General features: G+C 43.9%; 1 protein-coding gene across 1 annotated transcript in view; it reads left to right on the forward strand.

Moving 5' to 3' along the window:
* The first annotated feature begins 261 nt into the window (after positions 1-261).
* Positions 262-24,649, forward strand: part of LOC149450607 (uncharacterized) — a 156,966-nt gene continuing 132,578 nt past the window's right edge. Inside the window, exon 1 of the mRNA XM_089691738.1 lies at positions 262-1,325. Within this exon, the coding sequence (XP_089547864.1) occupies positions 272-1,325 (1,054 nt within the window). The 5' untranslated portion in view covers positions 262-271. The remainder of the gene's footprint in view (positions 1,326-24,649) is intronic.

The following is a 24,649-nucleotide window of genomic DNA, read 5'->3' on the forward strand; positions in this document are numbered from 1 at the left end:
GGTGGGGACCCTCGTCCTATAATCCCCTCATCACTGTCCCTCCTATAAAAGACAGTTCTGGTTGTTTCCTCACTCTCTGACTAAGGTCCATGAATAAAGAAATGACCTGGTAGGAGATCAGAGGAGCCATTTCCTAGTTCCCTTGAGGGGGGAATTGTAAGCCCCTCAGAGACCAAGCTGCCTGATGTGGGCGGAGTCCTGGTTTGGGGGAACCAATCAGCTCCTGTCTAGTAATCCTCTTTGTCTTTGTATTTTAGTCCATGGCCGGGAGATGAGGAAAACCTCAGAGGATTGTCTCACTTTGTCTCCAGACTGGAAAGTAGAAGATGAGGACATCACACAGTATAGTCTAGGAGAAAACCTGGCTCCCTCCAATGTCCATCCGGCACCACCCAGTGTAGATGGACCATCGGATTCCTCGGATCCTGAGGAACCTCAGACTGTGTGGGACCGGGCCAGCCTTCCAACAGGGAAGAGCTTCTCCTGTACTGAGTGCGGGAAGAGGTTCTGTTCTAAAGCTGTTCTTAATAGGCATAAAAGATCTCACACAGGAGAGAAGCCGTATTTCTGTACAGAGTGCGGAAAATGTTTTTCAGTGAAGTCTAGTTTTCACACACATCAAAGAACTCACACGGGGGAGAAGCCGTATTCCTGTCCTGAGTGTGGGAAAAGTTTTTCAGTGAAGTCCAGTTTTCACATACATCAAAGAACTCACACGGGGGAGAAGCCATATTCCTGTCCTGAGTGTGGGAAATCTTTTTCAGAGAAGGCCAGACTTTGCACACATCAAAGAACTCACACGGGGGTGAAGCCATATTCTTGTCCTGAGTGTGGGAAATCTTTTTCAGTGAAGTGCAGTCTTTATACACATCAGAGATCTCACACGGGGGAGAAGCCATATTCCTGTCCTGAGTGTGGGAAATGTTTTTCAGAGAAGGCCAGACTTTACAGACATCAAAGAACTCACACGGGGGAGAAGCCATATTCATGTCCTGAGTGTGGGAAATGTTTTTCAGTAAAGTCCAGTCTTTACACACATCAAAGAACTCACACGGGGGAGAAGCCGTATTCTTGTTCTGAGTGCTTAAAATGTTTTTCAGATAAGTCCTATCTTTACAGACATCAGAGATCTCACATTGGAGAGAAGCCATATTCCTGTCCTGAGTGCGAGAAATGTTTTTCACAGAAGTCCCATCTTTACACACATAAAAGATCTCACACGGGGGCGAAGCCATATTCTTGTCCTGAGTGTGGGAAATGTTTTTCACAGAAGTCCCATGTTTACCCACATCAAAGATCTCACACGGGGGAGAAGCCACATTCCTGTCCTGAGTGAGGGAAATGTTCCTCACTAAAGTCCTGTCTTCCTGTACATCTGGGATTATAATGGGGAAGACAGATCAGACAGGGGTCAGTACTTATTGGGGTTGGAATGGGGAAAGATGGGGGAGGACTATGGCAGATGGTAAGAAGGTTCCCATGTTATAAACAACCAGTGGAATTGGTACCATTTGTATGAAAATAAAAATTACACAAAAACCGTGTGAACAAGGTGTCAGTGAATGAAAGTGTTTGTTCCCCACTGCCAGAAGTCTGCCCAGCACAATCGGTGAGTTGGAAGGTTTGGTGCATGAAGAGAACTAGGATTGAATTGGTATTGCTGAATCTTGGCTTCATTCCTCACATGACTGGGCCATTCATATTCCTGGCTAGGTTCTCTTTCGGAGAGACGGAGGAAATAGGAAAGGTGGTGGTGTCTGTCTCTATGTGAGAAGTGATCTCAGAGCGAGTGTGAAAGAGGACCTAGTTGATGGAGAGTGTGATGAGGCTGAAGTATTATGGGTGGAACTGCACATGGGGGGCGTACTACAAAGGTCATCATTGGAGTTTGTTATAGGCCTCCCAGTGTTAATGAGGAGGTGGAGACTCAGCTCCTCCCACAGATGGAAAGGGCTGGGACAGTGATAATAATGGGGGATGGTAACTACCCAGAAAGTGACTGGAGTAATGGTACTGCAGGAACAGTTAAAGGGCAAAAAAAATGTATAAACCTACTACAGGACAATTTTATGGTGCAGTTCATAGAGGCCCCAACTAGGAATAATGCTCTGCTGGACATGGTCATCTCCAACCATGCAGAGCTTATTACGAATGTCCATATAAAAGAACATCTGGGTAGCAGTGACCATAACATGATTTCATTTATTGTTAGCTGTAAACAGTGAGCACATACGGGGAAAATAAAAATGCTCAACTTTAAGAGAGTTAATTTTCCAAGGCTGAGAGCTGCTCTCCAAGACTTAGACTGGGAGGGAATATTGGCATTGATGAACACAACACAGAAATGGGAGTTCTTCAAAAAGTCTGTATGTGACCACACTGCAAAATATATTCCCATGGGCAACAAGTATAAAAGGCTACAAATCCAACCTATGTGGCTTACGGCCAAAGTTACAAAAGCGATAGATAATAAGAAAAGAGCTTTTATTAAATATAACAATGAAGGAACGCGATCATCGTTTACACATTACAAAGAATAGAACAGAAGATGCAAAAAGGAAATAAAGGAGCAAAAATTGAAAACGAACAACAGAAAGCTATCAGGACGACCCCAAAACATTCCTCCAATCTATGAATAGTAGAAAGGTCCGGTCCCAGCATGTAGGCCCTTTACAGAACCATCTAGAGGGGGTGACTGGGGACAAAGAGAAGGACAATGTATGAAATCCCTTCTTCAGCTCTGTGTATACAAAGGAGCGTGGGGGGCTCTTGTCGATAATGGGGGGTGGTACTGACACCCCCCAGATGATCCACATTGGCTCACAATTGATATGATCCAGAAATATTTAGACAGAATAAAGGTGAATAAAGCCCGTGGACCGGATGGCAGACACCCACGGGGCCTTAAAGAATTCAGCTCTGTCATCTCACAGCCATTGTTTCTCATTTTTAGGGACTCTTTAACCTCTTCATCCTCAGCCACTGCATATGTACGTTTGCAGGGCGGCACGGCTGCACAAACCACGTTTTAAAACGTGTTTTTGCAAAACAGGTAGGGGGCGCATGTGAGGCGCGTGCCCGCCCTACCTGTCCCGCGGGTGTCAGCAGCGGGTCTCTGCCGCCGGGTCACAGCCGGTCATTACCGGCCGCTTCCCCGCGATTCACGGTGATCGCTGACAGAGAGCAGGGCTGCATTGTTTACACTCAGCCCTGCTCTGTGTCAGTTCCCTGACAGCTCGTGACAAGCTGAAGAGGGAGAGAAGAGTTTTTCTCTCTTGATCAGCCTGCCCCCGTCCAGCACACACCCCCGCCCCCTAGTAAAACACTCCCCTCACACAGTAAACCCTAAAAATGTTAACCCCTTCCTCCCCAGTGCCATTAGTACAGTGTCAGTGGGTTTTTTTTTCACTGATCACTGTATTGGTGTCACTGGGGATGTCAGTGACCCCAAGTCAGTTCCCCCCCAGTGTCAAAACGTACGCCGCAGTCCTGCCATAAGTTGCTGATCACCGCCATAAGTCACTGATTGCCGCCATAAGTCGCTGATTGCCGCCATAAGTCGCTGATTGCCGCCATAAGTCACTGATCACCGCCATATGTTGCTGATCGCCGCCATTATTAGTATAAAAAAAATTAAAAATCCCAGTATCTTTCCCGCCATTTGTAAATGCTATAACTTTCATGTAAACCAATTAATTTACACATATTGGGATATTTTTTTAGCAGAGACATGTCGCAGAATGCATTTTGGACAAAATTTGTAACAAAATTTATTTTTTTTATATTTTTTACTGGACATGTTTTATAGCAAAAAGTCCAAAATATTGTTTTTTTTTCTAAAAATTGTCAGCCTTTTTTTTTAAAGCGCAAAAAATTAAAAACGCACAGGCAATCAAATACCACCGAAAGAAAGCTCAATTTGTGGGAAAAAAAGGATGTAAATTTAATTTGGGTGCAGTGTTGCATGACCGTGCAATTGTCCGTTAAAGTAACGCAGCGCCGTAACACAAACATCTTCTGTAACCACTTCCTGACCACCCTACAGCAGAAATACTACTACAGGGCGGTATGGGTACGCAAAATCACATATATATATATACGTGATTTGCACTCCCATGGTTTTCACACCCCTCCCAGATAGCGTCAGATTGCCCATCAGTACACCAGTCATCACATTTAACCCCTTGATTGCCAGGAGCACACTCATGTACAATAAACCTCCAATGCTAGTATAGTGTCTGAACGGGTCAATATCTTTGATCAGATCAGCACTATACCAGCGTTCACATTAGTATAGCGTCCCCAAAAGTGCAGCATTAGTGGGATCAGCCCCGGCACCTGCCAACACCTGCGTTTAGCCCCTACGCTTACCCCCCCTTCTCCCCCAGCAAATGCAGTGTCAGTACGTCACTGTCACTTGATACATTGCACACAAATGTATGGTCGCAGAATCAGGCCTGATCTCTGTTAGCACTTGCCGGTAAATTTTGATGACTCTCATATGCAGCAGAGTGCCAGTACTAGTGCCACGCTACCTTTTGGTGAACTGGCGAGTACCAGCGGTCTAGTACATCTTGGTCTTTCACATACCTCCTTGATTTTTGGAGCTGTTTTTCACAGAATATCTGTATGCGTTGATTGTGGATCAAAGCAGTTTATATGCACAACAATTTATCGCCACCAACCCAAATTCAAACCTTTCCAGACCATTCGCATGGAAACTTATTATGGTTTTCAAATTTACATTTTTTTGGTCCTAACCCTCAACATGGGCATTACTAAAAGAAATGAATTGCGGTTGTATTGGTCCACAGACCCCATTCATCATATGCCGTGTTCTCTGCTGCCATGGCCAGGCATAGATATGAGAGTATAATGTGTTTTATGTATTTCAATGACAATACACTCTGTCATCCTTGAGGTGACCCTGAATTTGACCGGCTCTACAAAATTCACCCCCTCGCAAATCACCTTAACCTAAAATTTGCAGGTGTCTATACTCCCCAGCAAAACATCTGCGTTGATGAGTCCCTCATTCATTTTTCTGGCCGCCTTGCATTCAAACAATTTCTCCCCTGCAAGCGTGCCAGATATGGGGTCAAGATGTAGAAGACCTGTGAGAGGATATCAGGCTATACTTATAAGTTTCGGATTTATGAGGGAAAAGATAGTCACGTGGAGCCCCCCAGATGCCCAGACTACATGGGGAGCAGTGACAAGATAGTTTGGGACTTGGTGTCATCATATCTCCATATGGGGTACCACTTATACGTGGACAATTTTTATTCAAGCGTGCCACTATTTAGACATTTGTTCAATCTTGGAACTGGCTCATGTGGCACCGTGTGACCTAATGTGTGCCCACCATTAGAAGTGGGTGGATGCAGGGTGGTATATTCTAATGGTGGGCATACCACACACTTTTTCTGCTAGAGATTTCTTCTCTTTTTTCATTCAGTCCACAGGCTGCATATGAAAAAAAAGAACATAGTATATATACCCAACAAGAACCAGCGATGTACTGGTACATCCCTGGACTTTGAATGGTTATACCAGGATGATGCCTACAGCTGCAGAACTCATCCTGGTGTTGTTTTTTTCAGCCGGCGATCAGCTTTTATGTGAAAGCAATCCTAGCGGCTAATTAGCTGCAGGATTGCTTTTACAAGCAGCGGGATATGATGTCCCCCCTCCCCCGCTGCCTTCCACGGCCTTCTCGGGCAGTCCCGTGCCATCAGGGAAACCTGAAAATGCAGCCGGTGTTTTTGACAGCTGACCATAGAGCTGATTGGAGACCAGAGTGGCGCCAATCATCTCTATAATCTAAGAATTCGGAAGCTACGAGCATTTCATCACTTCAGTTTCGCAGGATATAAACAGCGCCATTTGTGAATTGGAAAAGCATCTGATCACCGATCTTGGTTTGATTAGATAATGTAAGGGCAGAGGAGAGATGCAGAGTCTGATAGACCCCAGATTTCTCAAAAAAGAATATTACAATGTCCATTGAGGTTATAGGGGATATTTGCATTCCCTGTTATAGCATTAAAAGTGATTAAAAAAAATGCATGTGAGGTATTGCCGTGAACGTCAGATCAGGGGCAGTAATTCTAACACTAGACCTCCTCTGTAAATCTAAAATGGTGGCTTTTAAAGTGCTGCCTATGGATATTAAAAATGTTTGCAGTTTGTCGCCATTGAACGGGGAATGCGCAGTTTTAAAGCATGTCATGTTTGGTATCTATTTACTCGGCATATCATTATCCTTTATATTTTACCAAACAATTGGCCAATATATTGTGTTTTTGTGCATTAAAAGTAAAAAAAGTGTATTTTTTTTTTAAAAATTGCTTTTAAAAACTCGCTGCACGAGTACTATGTGCCATAAAAAATTGTAGTACTCACCATTTTATTCACTAGGGTGTCTGCTTTAAAAAATATATATAATGTTTGGGGGTTTAAATTAATTTCCTAGCAAAAAATACAGATTTTTTTCATGTGAACAAAAAGGCTTGGTCTTCAGGTGGCTAGAAGAGTGAATGATGTGTGGCATAAACTTCTAATGCTGGGCATAAAATGACCCCACCCCCCAAAATGACACCTTTTTGTAAAGTAGTCACCCCAAACTATTTGCTGAGAGGCATGTTGAATCAATAGAAGAATTTATTTTTTTACCACAAGTTTTTGGAAAATGACAAAAATAAATATATATATTTTTTTACACAAAATTGTCACTTAAATGATTCACTGCTCACACATGCCATGGGTATATGTGGAATTACTCCCCAAAACACATTTTGCTACTTCTCCCGAGTATGGGGGTACCACTTGTGTGAGACGTTTTGGCAGTATAGCCAAGTACAGGACCCCAAAATCCAATAAGCACCTTCAGGCTTTTAAAGGGCTTTACACTTCCTCATTACACTTCCTGACTACCTATCACAGTTTCGGAGGCCATGAAATGCCAGGATAGCACCTAACCCCCCCAAATTACCCCTTTTTGGAAAGTAGACGCCCCAAGGAATTTGATAAAAAGCACGGTAAGTATTTTGCAGATCTCATTTGTTGCCACAAGTTTTTGGAAAATGAAGAAAAAAAACAAAAACATATTTTTTCTATTTTTTTTATATTTCAAAACCTTGTGAGAAAAAAATGAGATCTTCAAAATACTCACCATGCCTCTTTTTAAATTCCTTGGGGTGTCTACTTTCCAGAAAGGGGTCATTTGGGGGGGGTTTGGTGCTATCCTGGCATTTCAGGGCCTCCGAAACTGTGATAGGTAGTGAGGCAGTGTAATGAGAAAGTTACGCACCTTCAGGCTTTCAAAGTGGTCATTGGCTTTCAGGCTCCTGTATGTGGCTAGGCTCCCAAAAAGTCTCTCACATGTGGTATCCTCATACTCAGTAGAAGTAGCAGAATGTATTTTGGGGTGTAATTCCACATATACCCATGGCTTGTGCGAGAAATAAATCATTTAAATGACAACTTTGTGTAAAAAAAATAAATAAATTTTTGTCATTTTCCAGAAACTTGTGGAAAAAAATAAATCTTCCATGGACTCAATATGCCTCTCAGCAGATAGCTTAGGGTGTCTAATTTCCAAAAAGGGGTCATTTGAGGGTGTTTGTACTATTCTGATATTTTAGCACCTCAAGAAATGTGATGGGCAGTCAGAAAGTAAAAGCTGTAAATTCCATTATCTCTCCCATAGTTTGTAGACGCTATAACTTTCACACAAAGCAATCAATATACACTTATTGGGATTTTTTAACCAAAAACATGGAGCAGAATACATTTTGGCCTAAATTTATAACTAACTTTGAGTTTACTATATTTTTTATAGCTGAAAGTAAAAAGGTGATCAAACACCACCGAAAGAAAGCTCTATTTGTGTGAAAAAAAGGACGTAAATTTTGTTTAGGTGCAGCATTGCATGACCGCGCAATTATCAGTTGAATTAGTGCAGCGCCGAGTAGTAAAAAGAGGCGTGGTCATTAAGGGGGGTAAATCCTCTGGAGGTCAAGGGGTTAAAGAGCTGATAACATTGCTTAACATGGACAAGAGCCGAACCACGCCTTATCATCCAGAGGGTGATGCTCTCCCTGAGCGTTTCAATCGTACCTTGTTGAATATGTTGGGTACCCTCCCTAATGGTGCTAAACAAACCTGGAGCCGACATGTTGGAGCTATGGTACATGCCTAGAATTGTACCAGACATGAGTCAACTGGTCTCTCTCCTTATTTTCTCATGTTTGGGAGAGAAGCCCGTCTGCCTATTGACATTCAGTTGCATGTGTCTACCGATGGACTGGAACATAGAAATCACTACCAGTATGTGGCACGACTCACACATAGTTTACAAGAGGCCTATGGAATGGCTGAGGAAAATGCTGCAAAAATAAATGCTGCCAATAAAAGACGCTTAGATGCCAAAGTTCGTTACAAAGACTTACAACCTGATGATAAAGTGCTTCTTCGCAATTTGGGACCCTCAGCCAAACATAAGTTAGCTGATGGCTGGAGAAATTAGTTGTTTGAAGTTATAGAAAAACTGCCTAGAATTCCAGTCTACCGGATTCGAGGACCTGAGGATCAGATCAAAGCCTGGCATAGGAATCACTTGCTTCCAGTACCACAAGTTGCTACTGAGGATGAGGAGCCCCAACCTGATATTGCTACAGATTCTAATGATGTGCCTTGTGCAGACAGTGGAGGACAGTGTGATGACAATGACTGGTTTACACCTCCACCAGAGTCTCCTGTACAGGCTCCTTCACCTATTACTAATGGGGGTCTTCCTCAGAGGGGAGGTCTGAACCCAACCACTCCTGCTTTTGAACCAACAGCCCAAACCTTTGTGCCTACAGTTCCAGGCATGATTGGAGCACCAATTTTTCCCACTAGTGCAGCCCCCCCAGATTTATCTGGACTAATGCCTGAGGGCTTGATGAGAGGAGATCCTGTTCGATGACCTCCACCAATGTTTACTAATGGCACCTTGGGAAGACCCTGCTGTGCTGTACAGAACTATGCTGTACAACCTCATGTTCTGATGGACATTACAGCCCATTCTAGACTGGTTAGCATGATGCCTATTTGTTACTAACCATGTTTTCTTTGCAGCTAATCTCTGTAATAGATTGCTTCTGGAGAAGTGGTCTGCAGAAGGTGACAACGATTATAACTTGCTATATTTTGTAGTTGTTTTATGTGTATTGCCACGTTGGAAGGATTTTCAGCAGGGGGAGAATGTAGTGATGTGATATATTCTTTGCCCATTTTCCAGTGTATACTTCTATTATGCAGTGTTTGTTTTGCCCTTTTCCAATATGGCTGCTATGCTTTCTGGGCACTGAGGATGAGATCATCAGAGAGAGACTTGTGAAAAGGAGGGAAGTGTGGATTTCCTGGGGGGAGAGAGAACTCAGACTGTCAGTGTTGCAGCCTCCCCTCACTGAGAGATGCAGAAAACACTGTTAATGCTTTACTGTTCCTGTATGGAAGATACTTTATGTTGGATGGTCACTGAATGTGATTTCTCCAATACATGGACTGTCATATACAATGCTGTGTGGATTACTGTCTATGTGGATGATACATTTCTCAGTTGGGATTTCACTTGTTATCCACAAGCCCCAATTGAGTGGAGGCACTAGTGCTTGTTAGAGATCTTGTCCTGATCACAAAGATTATACAGACTCTGCTCCTAAATACTATACAGGTGATGCCATTACACACTTTTCATCTCCCGTAGTATCCCTGTAAGGTACATATTATACAGGAAGGGGGATTATGGGATGGATCTCGGGGCTGCAGTTCCTCTGAACTCCACAAGGTGGGGATCTCACCTATACTCACACAGGAAGTCTCTATGGCATGAGGACAGGAAGTGATGTCAGGTACAGACAGGAAGTGATGTCAGGTACAGACAGGACACAGAGAGGAGACGTTGGTGGACATGGCAGCAGAGGTAATAAGATGTTATATTTTATTTACACCCAGTAACCCCCGATCATGTCCGTCCTCTTCCTCCATAGTCATGTCCGTCCTCTTCCTCCATAGACATGTCCATCCTCTTCCTCCATAGTCATATCCTCTTCGATAGTCATGTCCATCCTCTTCCTCCATAGTCATGCCCATCCTCTTCCTCCATAGTCATGTCCGTCCTCTTCCTTCATAGTCATATCTGTCCTCTTCTATAGTCATGTCCATCCTCTTCCTCCATAGTCATGCCCGTCCTCTTCCTCCATAGTCATGTCCGTCCTCTTCCTCCATAGTCATGTCTGTCCTCTTCCTTCATAGTCATGTCCGTCCTCTTCCTCCATAGACATGTCCATCCTCTTCCTCCATAGTCATATCCTCTTCGATAGTCATGTCCATCCTCTTCCTCCATAGTCATGCCCATCCTCTTCCTCCATAGTCATGTCCGTCCTCTTCCTTCATAGTCATATCTGTCCTCTTCTATAGTCATGTCCATCCTCTTCCTCCATAGTCATGCCCGTCCTCTTCCTCCATAGTCATGTCCGTCCTCTTCCTCCATAGTCATGTCTGTCCTCTTCCTTCATAGTCATATCTGTCCTCTTCTATAGTCATGTCCATCCTCTTCCTCCATAGTCATGCCCGTCCTCTTCCTCCATAGTCATGTCCGTCCTCTTCCTCCATAGTCATGTCCGTCCTCTTCCTCCATAGTCACGTCCGTCCTCTTCCTCCATAGTCACGTCCGTCCTCTTCCTCCATAGTCATGTCCGTCCTCTTCCTCCATAGTCACGTTCGTCCTCTTCCTCCATAGTCACGTCCGTCCTCTTCCTCCGTAGTCACGTCCGTCCTCTTCCTCCATAGTCACGTCCATCCTCTTCCTCCATAGTCACTGTGCGTCTTTTATCTCCAGCAGATGATGATACACACATATATAGTGTGGGAACCCAGATGAACCCCTTCAGGGGCAGAACATCCCCCCACTTCTGGGGCCGGAACATTCTCCTCATTGTGGAGATAAATTCTAGTAATATGGTCCTCTAAACAAACAGCACTGACAATAAATAGACAAGACAAGGACCATCCTGACCATACATGGCCTACAAAGGGCAATGATGACACTACACAGGCAGCCAATGGGCAATCATTACACTATGCAGCCAACACAATGATGGAGTGCCGGGGTCAGGAGTATGGAGCATAGAGCCCCTTACATTGCTGCTCAGGGGGAAGGAAACATTCCTTTGTAACAGAAAATGTATATAAATCTGAGACTCTTTTAGGAATGTTGGGGGCTTTAAAAAATTAAAGGGGCTTTATAACAACTTAAATGTGTAATACGTGTAACATTGCGCTGTTTATCTCCTCCTCCCCTCCCCCGCCTGTCTCCAGAACCGCACCCGGGGACTAGCAGGGAGGGGAGTGACCTTGAAGTGTAATGATAACCGATTGGCTGCTCCTCAGGAAAGGGGAGTGTCCGGCTTATCTTTTATCCCTTTCACTCCCAGAGCCATTTTTGCATTTTTTGCATGTTTAAAAAATCATTTTATCCTGAAGATGACACAAAACCCCCAAAATATTGATTTTCTGAAAGTAGAGACTTTAGAGAATAAAATAGCGGCAGTTCTATTTTTTTATGTCAGAAAATATTATCACAAAGTCTAGGAAATGCCAAATTTCTGTAAAAAATACACTTAAGTTAATTTCAGGGCACAAAAAAGCAATAAATGACCCATTTATGTGTAATAATATAAAAGCCGAGGTTGCAGCGAGTAAATAGATATCCAACATGTCAAACCTTAAGTTGTGTGTGCTGAAATGGTGACAACCTTTAGTCCCGGTATTATCTATAGGGGACACATTTATAGCCCCTTCTAGGTCATCAGTATAGAGTACGGAGGAGGTCTGCTCCTAGAATTATCTTCTCATTCTGGTGTGACCGGCGATATGTAACGTGTATCACAATCAATGTTATCACGTGTAGGCGCTCCAGCGTGTGCTCTTACATTTGGGTGTGCATATATGTGGGGGTGGGGGAGCCTAAAAATTTTTTAAGGGGAGGAGTTATATACTTGGGTGTAACTTTGATTCTTTACAATTAAAAAAAAAAACATTTTTACTTAAGGGGACAAAGTCCTCTATGAGATGACTTTTGATGAGAGGTTCTCTTTATTGAGACATCCAGGGTCTAAAAGACCCCCAATGTCTCCCCTGTACTCCATTGGATGTAATGTAGTGCACATCGCACCGCATTACATTCTTTGCCGGCCTCGATGGTCGGGAAATCTGTCATAACGTCACTTCTGGGTCAGGACAAGAAGGGAGTGAACATGTCCGCTCTCCTCCGTCCCCTCTACCCTCCGACACCCGCTGACCCGGGCCCACAGATGGGCAAGCAGAGCCGGGGAAGCATAGTAGGTATAGGAGAGCTTCACACACATGGGGTGGCAGAGGTTGGCACCTGAAAGGAGAGCCCTGCGGCTTGCCCTCAGCAGGGATAAAGAATAAAAACAATACTTGCCCGGCCCCCAGAACTACATGTCCCGGGCGTCGGGTGATGTAAAGTGACCATCCCTGCATGATGAGCCGACATTGACCTCACAGCACTGCCTCAGAGCAGACTAGTCATAGGAAGGATCAGATTTATCATTCCTTGTCTGCAGATCTAATACTCATCAAACCAGTTCAGCAGACCAAACAAACCCAACAGAGAAAAGGGGCCCCGGACCTCAAAATTGTAGTACACAATAAACAGTCCAAAATAAATGTCTTCCCATGGGGGGAGTAATCCTTAAATGTCCAGCAACCCTCCTATTCCCCCCTCACATCCACATCCTATTATTGTGTGACCAATACCATCCAAATCATTCTTACTTTCATTTCCCAAAGTTATCCGTCTACAAGGAGACCTGTATAGATCACATGATGGCACCAATGAGGATGGAGGAGGACCGGAGTCACATGACTGAGAAGATACTAAACCTCACCCTGGAGATCATCTACCTGCTGACCGGAGAGGTGAGGAGGATTCTGGGAGGTCACATGACATCACTCTTATCTCTATTAATAACACACAGACCTGACCGGAGAGGTGAGGAGGATTCTGGGATGTCACATGACATCACTCTCATCTCTATTAATAAAACACAGACCTGACCGGAGAGGTGAGGAGGATTCTGGGAGATCACATGACATCACTCTTATCTCTATTAATAAACACAGACCTGACCGGAGAGGTGAGGAGGATTCTGGAAGTATAACACAATGTTTCTATTGGTTCCTCAATACAGAGATTTCCTCTTCTGAAGTCAGGTGATCATATGACCATCACAGTGCCTCCATGTGACTCCCTAAACCCTGAGAGACACAACATGCAGAAGATTCTAGAAGTCACCAAGAAGATGATGGAGCTGCTTACAGGAGAGGTGAGCGGTGCCGGGAATTCTGGGATATTATCCAATCACTGATAGTATCATTAGGATCTGTACATTATCTGCATTGTTACCATTGATGTCATTTTTATTATATATTCAGAGTGGAAACCTGAGAGATCCTAAAGTTGAGGTTAAAGAAGAGATAAAAGAGGAGGATGAGGATGGGGGGATGGAGGAGCCAGAGCTTCTAAAAGGACACAAAGATCTGTACCAGGATACCATGGTGGAGTCATCCAGCTACAGGAACCCACCAGAGAGATGTCCCCGTCCTCTGTATTCCCGGGATTCCACACAGGAAGGTCACACCATCCCTCACCATCATCAGGTAGATGAGTGACAATCACTGACAGTATCATTAGGATCTGTACATTATCTGCATTGTTACCATTGATGGCATTTTTATTATATATTCAGAGTGGAAACCTGAGAGATCCTAAAGCTGAGGTTAAAGAAGAGTATAAAGAGGAGGATGAGGAGTATGGAGTGATGGAGGAGTTTTCAGAAGGACACAAGGATATGATGGAGCCACCTAATACCAGGAACCCACCAGAGAGATGTCCCCGTCCTCTGTATTCCCGGGATTCCACACAGGAAGGTCACACCATCCCTCACTGTTACATGGTTGGTTGGACAGAGCATCTTGAACATGGATTTTTAATGTTAGCTTATATTTATATATTATGTTGAATTTCTCATTTTCTTGATTTAGGGTGAATATATAAAAGTTGAGGTTAAAGCAGAAGAAGAGGCGTATGTGAGGGATGATCAGCAATCTATGGAGGAGGATGGAATAACGGGGATATTTATAGAGGAGGACACTCCTACAGAGATCAGCACAGGTGGGTCATGAACACTAAATCCATTCCTCCACCCATACTGCTCACTGATTGGTCCAGAGTAGGGCGGGGACTGGGTGATATCAGCCTGTAATCCCCTGGTCACTTTCCTGAGCTGTGTTCCCCGTCCTGTATTCCTGGATTTCTCTCGGATAATCTTCCTTCTCTGTGCTGCAGACACAATTTATGTATCAGTTCTGGTTGTTTCCTCACTCTCTGACTAAAGTCCATGAATAAAGAAATGACCTGGTAGGAGATCAGAGGAGCCATTTCCTAGTTCCCTTGAGGGTGGAATTGTAAGCTCCTCAGAGACCAAGCTGCCTGATGTGGGCGGAGTCCTGGTTTGGGGGAACCAATCAGCTCCTGTCTAGTAATCCTCTTTGTCTTTGTATTTTAGTCCATGGCCGGGAGATGATGAAAACCTCCGAGGATTGTCTCACTTTGTCTCCAGACTGGAAAGTAGAAGATGAGGACATCACACAGTATAGTCCAGGAGAAAACCCGGCTCCCTCCAATGTTCATCCGGCACCACCCAGTGTAGATGGACCATCGGATTCCTCGTATCCTGAGGAACCTCAGACTGTGCGGGACCGGGCCGGCCTTCCAACAGGAAAGAGCTTCTCCTGTACTGAGTGCGGGAAGGGTTTCCATTTCAAATCCAAACTTAACGTGCATAAAAGATCTCACACAGGAGAGAAGCCGTATTCTTGTCCTGAATGCAAAAAAAGTTTTTCACAAAGGTCCAATCTTTACAGACATCAGAGTTCGCATACGGGGCAAAAGCCGTATTCCTGTCTTGAGTGTGGAAAATGTTTTTCAGACAATTCCAGTCTTTACACACATCGGAAATTGCACAAGGGGGAGAGGAAATATTCTTGTCCTGAGTGCGGGAAATGTTTTTTACGGAAGTCCAATCTTTACAAACATCGGCGGTCTCACACGGGGGAGAAGCCACATTCCTGTCCTGAGTGCGGGAAATGTTTTTCAGACAAGTTCAGTCTTTGCAAACATCAAAGGTCTCACACGGGGGAGAAGCCATATTCCTGTCCCCAGTGCGGGAAATGTTTTTCACAGAAGTCTACTCTTTACACACATCAGAGATCTCACACGGGGGAGAAGCCTTATTCCTGTGCAAAATGTGATATATTATACTCGTGAGCCAAAACAAGATAATTCCCTTAGCGTGATAACTTTAAACCATAAACCATAAATTGCTACTGGTGCTTCAGCACTATACACATAGCTCATAAACTGTGTTGAGGACTAAACCATAAATAATGATATGTATCTAATATACATATACGTGCCGCGCTCCATATAAATAACAGAACTAAATATATTAAGTGATGGTGATAATAACGTGGAAAACACAGTGCTACATACAAGTGCAACATAAACATGAGATGTGTAAAGATATGATTCTGCCAATATGTATAACAGTCCTCTTTACACTTCTTTAATTATTCCAGTGACAGGTGAAGTATATAGTGCCACACTCCTGTGCTCTGTGGATGGATGTGCGCTCACCTCCTTGTCAGCCAGACAAGCTGGCTAGACACACTTTTTGTCCTCACTGGACAAGATGGGAATCTTTGCTTTGTCTGCGTGTCTCCATCCGGTGCTGGGTTACCTATTTGCCACCAGAGGTCTCCCTCCTTCCACACTGGGACCTCAATGGATTTCTTATGGGGATGGTGTAAATGGTTTTTCTCCTCTCAATAGCACCATGTAAAAGACAAAAAACCACCAATGGTGCCTTATCCTTTGCGTGGCCAGAGCCCATTTATTGTAAAAGAAACGCCACTCACATTATAATCCAACAGTTCAGTAGTTAGCCGGCGTGTGTATCAGTCCTGTGTTGCTGGCACCGCTCGTCCACCGCGGCGTAGTGACGTCAGAGCCCCTCCCCTACGCGTTACGCCACAGGGTCACGTGGCTTCATCAGGGGGATAATAATAAAACGTCACTGCGCTCTGCTCTCTATATATAGAGACAGTCGGCGCCATTTTTTTGGAGTCCGCTTGGGCGCGGCCATTTTCCCATGGTCTGTGTGCACCTATTTATCTCTGATGTGTGTGATGCACATCAGGAGTTGTTATCTAGATAACGGATGTACTATTCTTTATTCTGACTGGATTGTCACATTGCACCAGCCCCCAGGGTCATGAGACACACGCAGCTTTACAAGTGAATGGGCTTAATACACTGACCGAATGGCATAATAATAACTTTTAAAAACATTCTATATTTTATTTAAATATATACTAATATAAAACCATATTGCAATAAAGTAATCCCTGCCAGATAAAATATATAAATGTGTGTGCCTAGAAATTGCCACACCCATAAATATATGTACTACAATATTAAAATTACATAAACATGTGATATAAAAAGACCTTACGGTATAAAATACATATGTGGGCAATAAAATAATAAAATACATATTAATACCAATCCAAATACCCAATAAACCATCAGAGGCCCTCCTGTGCGCCTCCTGCCACCTAATACCCTTTTCTGTGTCCTTTCTTTATTAATAATCCTATTCATATATCACTACAACATCCATTATACCTATCCTTTTAATGTATAATGGGAGCCAATTCCTATGATTTAACTATACTTTATTAATAATAGGTAGTGATATGGGTCCTATCTGTATCTCTTAATAATACCCCTCTCCATGTACTAATTACAAGTCGGTGATTGTTTTAGAGTCCCTATAGGGGTAAATATCTACTGAGTCACACTGCTCTTTACATATTACTAATGAAACACGTTAAATCAAATTCCTTGTTCAAACCATATGGGGCCATGCATTTCATTTCATAAATCCATTTGGATTCTTTTTTACTAATCTCCCGTACCAGATTATCACCTCTCCAATGTCTATTATGCTTCTCTATTCCCCAAAATTGTAATTTGGATGCATCTTTGTTATGGCATTGTCGGAAGTGGTCTGAAACATGGTGGTATTTATATCCTCTGTTAATGTTATACACATGCTCCTTAATGCGTTCTTTTAGCGCTCTTTTAGTTCTACCAATGTATAAGAGGTTGCATGGACATTTTAGCGCATACACTACTCCCTTCGTTTCACACGTTATAAATTGTTTAATTTTATATTCCTTGTTATTGTGTGTATTAGAAAATGTAAATCTCCGTCTCGGGTTAGCTACGACTCTCTTGCATCCATAACACCTCCCGCATGCATAGAACCCTTCACCTTGGAAGAAAGTGCAGTGAGCATTTTTTGGTGGTTCCAATACATTTTTTACCAGCATGTCCCTTAAGTTGGGTGCCTTTTTATATACAAATTTTGGTTTAGGGGGGATGATGTGCTTAAGGTGTTTATCCAATTTTAATATCTCCCAGTGTTTGGAGATAATACTCTGGACCGCTTTGTGCTGTTTATGATAATCCAACACTATGGGCATATTGTACTCTTCCCCATTGATCTTTGGCTTGTCCATCAGAAGATTATCTCTATTCATTTGTCCCACTTCATACCTTTCTTTTTCTATTGTAACTGGGTCATATCCCTTCGCTACAAATCTATTTTTCAGTACTTCACTTTGTACTTTGTAGTCCTCTTTTCTACAGCAATTCCTTTTCACCCTTATAAATTGGCCCTTCGGGATATTTTTAATCCACGGTTGGTAATGACAGCTCGTAATAGGTATATATGCGTTCCGATCCGTGGTCTTAAAATAATTTTTTGTATATAATATCTGCCCTTCTTTCTTAATTGTGATATCCAAGAAGTTAATTGCATCATCACTAATAGTCCAGCTTAAATCAATATTGTCTCTATAGTTGTTTAATTCTTTATAGAACAATTCTAAACACTCTTTATTCCCCTCCCATATGAGGATAATGTCATCAATAAATCTGCGGTACAATCTAATTTCCTTCCTGGGGTACTGGTAAACAATCTCCTCCTCCCACTTAGACATATACAAATTCGCCACACTCGGGGCGAATTTGGCTCCCATCGCTATTCCCCTAATTTGTAAGTAATACTCCTTCTTGTACCAGAAATAATTGTGGAGTAAACAAAATTTCAGACTTTTGATGATAAATTTTTTGTGTTTATTGGGAATACTCGAGTATTTGTTAAGGGCCCACTTAATTGCTTCTATTGCTCCTCTATGGTCAATGTTTGTATATAGTGAGGAGATATCTGCTGTACTCATCATCGTGTCATTGTGTGCATGTATTTCCTGTATTAACTTAATGGTATGCTTCGTATCTTTTAAGTACGCTGGTGTGTTCTCTACTAAGGGTTGTAGGAAGCTGTCAATGTACTCTCCTAGTCTGGATGTCATAGAGTCTATGCCATTAATAATTGGCCGGCCTGGTGGTTTAGTTGTATCCTTGTGAATTTTGGGTACTGAATATATAACCGGCAGTTTGCATACAGTGGGTATAAGATACTTTTCTTCTTTATTGTTTAATACACCTTTTTTAGTCCCATACTTTACTAGTTTAATCAGCTCTTTTTTGTATTCTTTCGTGGGGTTTCTAATCAGTTGTTTTCCACGTTATTATCACCATCACTTAATATATTGAGTTCTGTTATTTATATGGAGCGCGGCACGTATATGTATATTAGATACATATCATTATTTATGGTTTAGCCTTATTCCTGTGCTGAGTGCGGGAAATGTTTTTCAGTAAAGTCTAATCTTTATACACATCAGAGATCTCACACAAGGGAGCAGCCATATTCCTGTCCTGAGTGCGAGAAATGTTTTTCAGACAAGTTCAGTCTTTACAAACATCAAAGGTGTCACACGGGACAGAAGCCGTATTCCTGTCCTGAGTGCGGGAAATGTTTTTCAGATAAGTCCAATCTTTACAGACATCAGAGATCTCACACGGGTGAGAAGCCACTTTCCTGTCCTGAGTGAGGGAAATGTTCCTCACTGAAGTCCTGTCTTCTTGTACATCAGGGGTCCCACACAACCCTGGAGGTGTATTAGTGCCTTGAGTGTGGGAAATGTCTTCTAGATGAATGTCGCTTGACATCCCAGCTCTCATGTGGGGAAGAAGCACACCCTGATATACACCTCAGATATACTCCATGGTTGATCTTCATCATGGAAGAAACAGTCCATAAGGAGATCAGAGGTCACCAAAGACATGGATGAAGTGTGGGACCGGGTTGGCCATTTATGTCAGAAGAAGAATAAAAATGGAGTCCTGCCCTGTCATTGGCTGAGTACATTTTGTGGTGTTAAGTTTTGTAACTATTTACAGGCCTTTTAATTTTTACTTGTTGAATGAATATGACACACCTTTGCTTAGGCATGATGAATATTGGCCGTATTTTATTTCATATAGTGATTTCCTATAGTCATTAGCTCCATCTAGTGGCAATAATGAGGCACTGCTGTACTATTGCCAATTCATGAACACTAGATGGCGCTACCCTCTTGCATTGTTAGGTGCCTCCCCAGGCCACAGGATCACTACATAGTGGAAGTGGTGCTCTGAAAGGCCCGGCAGACTTTTGGCATCTACTGTGGTAGTCGAAGTTCTTTGTCCTCCACTTTGCCTGGACGTTGTGCTGCAAGCGTATATATGCAGTGTAGGCGAGGATGACAGAAGTGAGGTGGTGCTTGTGCCTGTTTCCATGTCAGGCAGCACATCCATACATGCAGAGTATTCATGGAGAGTCTCCAAATGCTGTAAGCAGCTGGCAGTGTTCTCCCCCACAGGCCCACTCACCCCAGATGTACATGGTTGTAGCCTGGATGACTCCTACAGGTAGACACAATGACTGGTCACAAGGTTCTTGGGGGCAGCACCAGCACACACCTTCATGATTGGGAGTGGCTATGGGCACTGGTAGGCTGGGTGAGTGATCAACTGGGGTAACCAGGGCACAGTGCCTTCTCAGCGGACCAGGATCGCTGGATTGTTGGTCATATTATATGGGTCAGCAGGGCCTACTAGATGGCAGAAAGGTCGGGTCAAGGTCTCCTTTTTGGGGCTCTGACTCTAATCACCTATCAGGTATTTCTGCAACCTCTAGGGATATCTTGCCTCCGATTCCTGTGTGATTATGGAAGACTCTATATTTGCTTGGTTAAGGGATAGCATAGCTTTTGGGATTGGTGCCGGTTGGACCTTTTAGGTCACAAACACGTGTTCCCTTTCACCTCTCTTCCTGTTATGGAAGGGACCTGATGGAGGAAGCAAGAGGCAGATGACATTTTATACTGGAAGTGGGTCAGGGAAAGACTTCTTCATGGACTCTGCAATGCTCCAGGGAGAGCGAGTTCACTCAGAGAGGGTGTATGCTTCCAGTACAGCCAGCAATCTCTGATCTCAACCAAAAGTTACTCTATTCAGAAGTTATCGGGAAGAGGGGCCACTCTGGTGCTGTCAGGGGGTAGGGAAAGCTCACATTTCCAACAATCTGCTGCTCCTTCTACTTCAACAAAAAGGTTTCATTTGCTGCTTTCAAGTTTCATGCTTTCCTTTGCAGTCCCCATTTCCATTAGGAGTCCTGAGAATTCACTCCAGCTAAACAAGAGACTTCAGTTGAAGAGGCACCTCCACTCCACTCACCTGAGCATGGTGGGGCCCGACTATGAGTTGGAATTCTGAGCCTTTCTGCTCCTCACCTTTCCCTTCATTCTGCATAACAGATTTGTTCCTTCACAAACTCGTGATCTTCATTTGTTTCAGGGAGTGATTTCACAGAGGACAAGAGGTTCCTACTTTAGGCTCAAACCTTCTATGGTTTCAATACCAAACGGTGATGGTCATCTCATTATTATTATTATACAGTATTTATAAAGCGCCAATAGTTCGCTCAGCGCTGTACATTACAAAGGGGGACAGAACATGTGACAGAACAATACCAATACAATGCAAAACATGAGGGGATTGAGGGCCCTGCTCTTTCCAGCTTACAATCTAGGAGGGAGGGGATGGTGGCACAGGAGGAGATAGCTGTGGGGGATGGAGTGGTAGGAAGAGTGGAGGAGGTCGGCAAGTTAGCAGGGGGTGGGGTAGGCTTCCCTGAAGAGATGGGTTTTCAGGGTGCGCCTAAAGGAGAGGAGATTCAGATTCTCATTCTGGATCTGAAGTCATTGTGACAGCTCTCTTCATGAGTGGAAGTTCTAGATGGAATTTGTGTATCTAGTGATACGCTCTCTCCAGCTGGGAGTCTTCCGGGCATCGGTGGACATAAAGGGGGCCAACTTCCTGTTTCTTTCCTTTTCCAGAGATCCCTGACATTTATGATGGAGGAATGTTATCTCCTGTTTGTGTCCTTACTGTTTGACCTGTCCACAATTCCTGATTCCCAGAGGTTCACTAGGGTCTTGGCTCTGATTCTGGGTCTTTTAATGGACTCTGTGTATTCCTATTGTAGGGTAAATGGATGACTTCTCTACTCTTTTCTTGGAACATACTGGGAGGGGATTTACTTTATACTGGCGCACACATAATCTGGTGCAGCTGTCCATAGTGACCAATCAGCTTCTAATTTTAGCTTGTTCAATAAAGCTTTGACAGTAAAACCTAGAAGCTGATTGGTTACTATGCACAGCTGCACCAGTTTTAGTAAATCCTCCTCAATGAGTCTCTCCTGATGCCCACTCAGAGATTGGTTGGGTTCTCCATTTTGGGTGCGCTACTCCAGGCTCACTTTGTTACTCCTGATTGGAATTTTGGGACCTGTCCCTGAAGTCTGCCCAGGTGAGAGTGGTTCTTCCTCCCGGGTAGGCTCAGGTGACTTTGTTCAGGTCACTGGTAAGGTTTCCTTCATTGGATTTTACCTGAGGTTCTTGGGAAGTAGGTTACCTTTTCCCCAATGCTATTCCAGACCTTTACTATGAAATGTCCTGATGGCGTGGAATGGGAGGCCACAATCATTAGATTCTGGACTGTTGGTTGTCTTTGAGATTGCTTTCTCCCTTTTTATTACCACAAGACTTAGTTGTTGTAGGTGGGGTTGCTGCTTCCAATGCTCTGATAGTGGGGGTGCTTAGTCTTGTTTTCCTGCATTGGTTGACATGACTGAAGGTCCCTGTGAGGGCCCAATTAGATAACACCATGGCTGGGCATATGTAATTCATTAGAGAGGCCCCAGATGTCCGGTTCTTTGTGTTCCTGCTCTAGTAGCCATGCACCCTCCAGAAATAGAAGTTTTCAGGGTGGACTTTCCTCAGCTGCCAGCATTTGTCTCTGGAGGAGTCAGTTCTTCGTTCAGAGGTGATTGGCAACCCGTTGATTATGATTTACCTGTTGACCAGAGGTAGGTGATGGGTAGATTGCATCCCTTCATTGCTGGCCTTCTGGACCTGCACAGGAGTAGGGGTTGCATTTACTGGAACCAATCCCTTCTCCTCACGCTGCAGATGAAAGCCAGCTTCTCCCTCAAGCTGGCAGTCAGATGCTACCTGAGGAAAGGGGATTGGTTCCAGTAAATGCAGCCCCCAATGTTCCTCCTGTCCCCTTCCTTCCTCTGCCTGGCCACTCTGTGTGCTCTCCATCAGTGCTGTTGACTTCTCATCCTCTCATTCCCCATCGGCTGCTGTGGATGATCTTCCAGATGGTGATTGGGAGCGCTGATCACTCACTGTGTTCATTCATAACTGAGACATAGTAAACTGTATTTGCTATGCTTCAGTTTGTGAATGAACAGAATCATTCCACAACAGAGTTGTTAAAATAAAACCACAAAAATAAAATGGTAAAAACTAATAAAAAAAAATAAAGTTGTAAAAAATATAATTTAAAATTAAAAACTACTGACACCATCCGCTGCCTACTGACACCATCCTCTGCTCTACTGCCATCATCCTCTGCCATACTGCCACCATCCACTGCTCTACTGCCATCATCCTCTGCCATACTGCCACCATCCTCTGCTCTACTGCCACCATCCACTGCTCTACTGCCATCAACCTCTGGCATACTGCCACCATCCACTGCTCTGACTGACACCATTCACTGCCCTACTGACACGTTCACTGCTCTACTGCCATCATCCTGTGCCATACTGCCACCATTCACTGCTCTGACTGACACCATTCACTGCTCTACTGACACGTTCACTGCTCTACTGCCATCATCCTCTGCCATACTGCCACCATTCACTGCTCTGACTGACACCATTCACTGCTCTACTAACACATTCACTGCTCTACTGACACGTTCACTGCTCTACTGACAGACACTGTGCACTTTTAAGGTAGGCAAAGTTTATATTTTTACAATGACTTTTTAATTATATTTTTCTAAGTTTTCCTTTCTATTTAGTTAGGCCTTGCTAGTTAAATTCCTAAAAAAGAGCAGTGAACCATGATATCTACTTGAACTACATAAGAGTCACGCACTACAAGGGGACTTCCTGTCTGTTGTTCCAGTGTCCAATCACCTGTAGGTGGTGCAGGATAGTAGGGATGTAATAAGATGCTGTGTGTCCCGTCATGTACCCCAACAAATGGCTTTTACAGGTCAACCAAAAATCCTATTTGTCTAAGAAGCCCCGAGAAACCTTTGGAGGACCCCTGGCTGAGGAAGGCTGGACTAGGCAGTCAGATATCCCCCCCTTGGTGGGAGTGGAGGTGACCCCTCTACATAGTAGCCAACATTCCATATAAATTTCTAGGGACACCTTCTTTTTCTCTGTGTCCAGCAAACCATCATGGGTGGAGAATGCACTTTAATTAGGGGCGGGGCATTCGTTTGAAAAGCTTGTGACTCTAGAAGAAGCATATTGATGATCTATTGTACAATCAGATGTGATAACTACACACAGGAAGATTGACCACAATACAGACAGACACCGAGGTCTCGTTCATCACTGGCAGCATTTATGGATTTGGTTATCTGGACAGCTTTTAGGGCTTATTTACATGTTCAGCAGACCTTACCACCCCTCTGAAGAGTGATCCGTGGTGGATCAATTTTCATAGAGCTGTTGACAGGCAGCCAGGAGGCAATATATAGCCACGTGTATTCACACAGCCTGGAGCACTGCAAAAAGAGGGGTGAGAAGAGGGACAGAGGATGAAGAGGGGTGAGGAGGGAGAAGAGGGGCTGAGGAGGAGGAATAGGGGGTGAGGAGGGAGAAGAGGGGGTGAGGAGGAGGAATAGGGGGTGAGGAGGGAGAAGAGGGGGTGAGGAGGAGGGATTAGGGGGTGAGGAGGGACAGAGGATGAAAAGAGGGGAGGTGGGAGAAGAGGAACAGAGGATGAAGAGATGTGAGGAGGGAGAAGAGGGACAGAGGATGAAGAGGGGGTGAGGAGGGAGAAGAGGGGGTGAGGAGGAGGAATAGGGGGTGAGGAGGAGGGATAGGGGGTGAGGAGGGAGAAGAGGGGTGAGGAGAGAGAAGAGGGTGCAAGGAGGGAGAATATGGAGCGAGGAGGGAGAAGA

This window comes from Staurois parvus, unplaced genomic scaffold, assembly GCF_062004578.1.
Source record: "Staurois parvus isolate SC_StPar_1 unplaced genomic scaffold, SC_StPar_1.0 ptg000570l, whole genome shotgun sequence".
NCBI classification, from domain to species: domain Eukaryota; kingdom Metazoa; phylum Chordata; class Amphibia; order Anura; family Ranidae; genus Staurois; species Staurois parvus.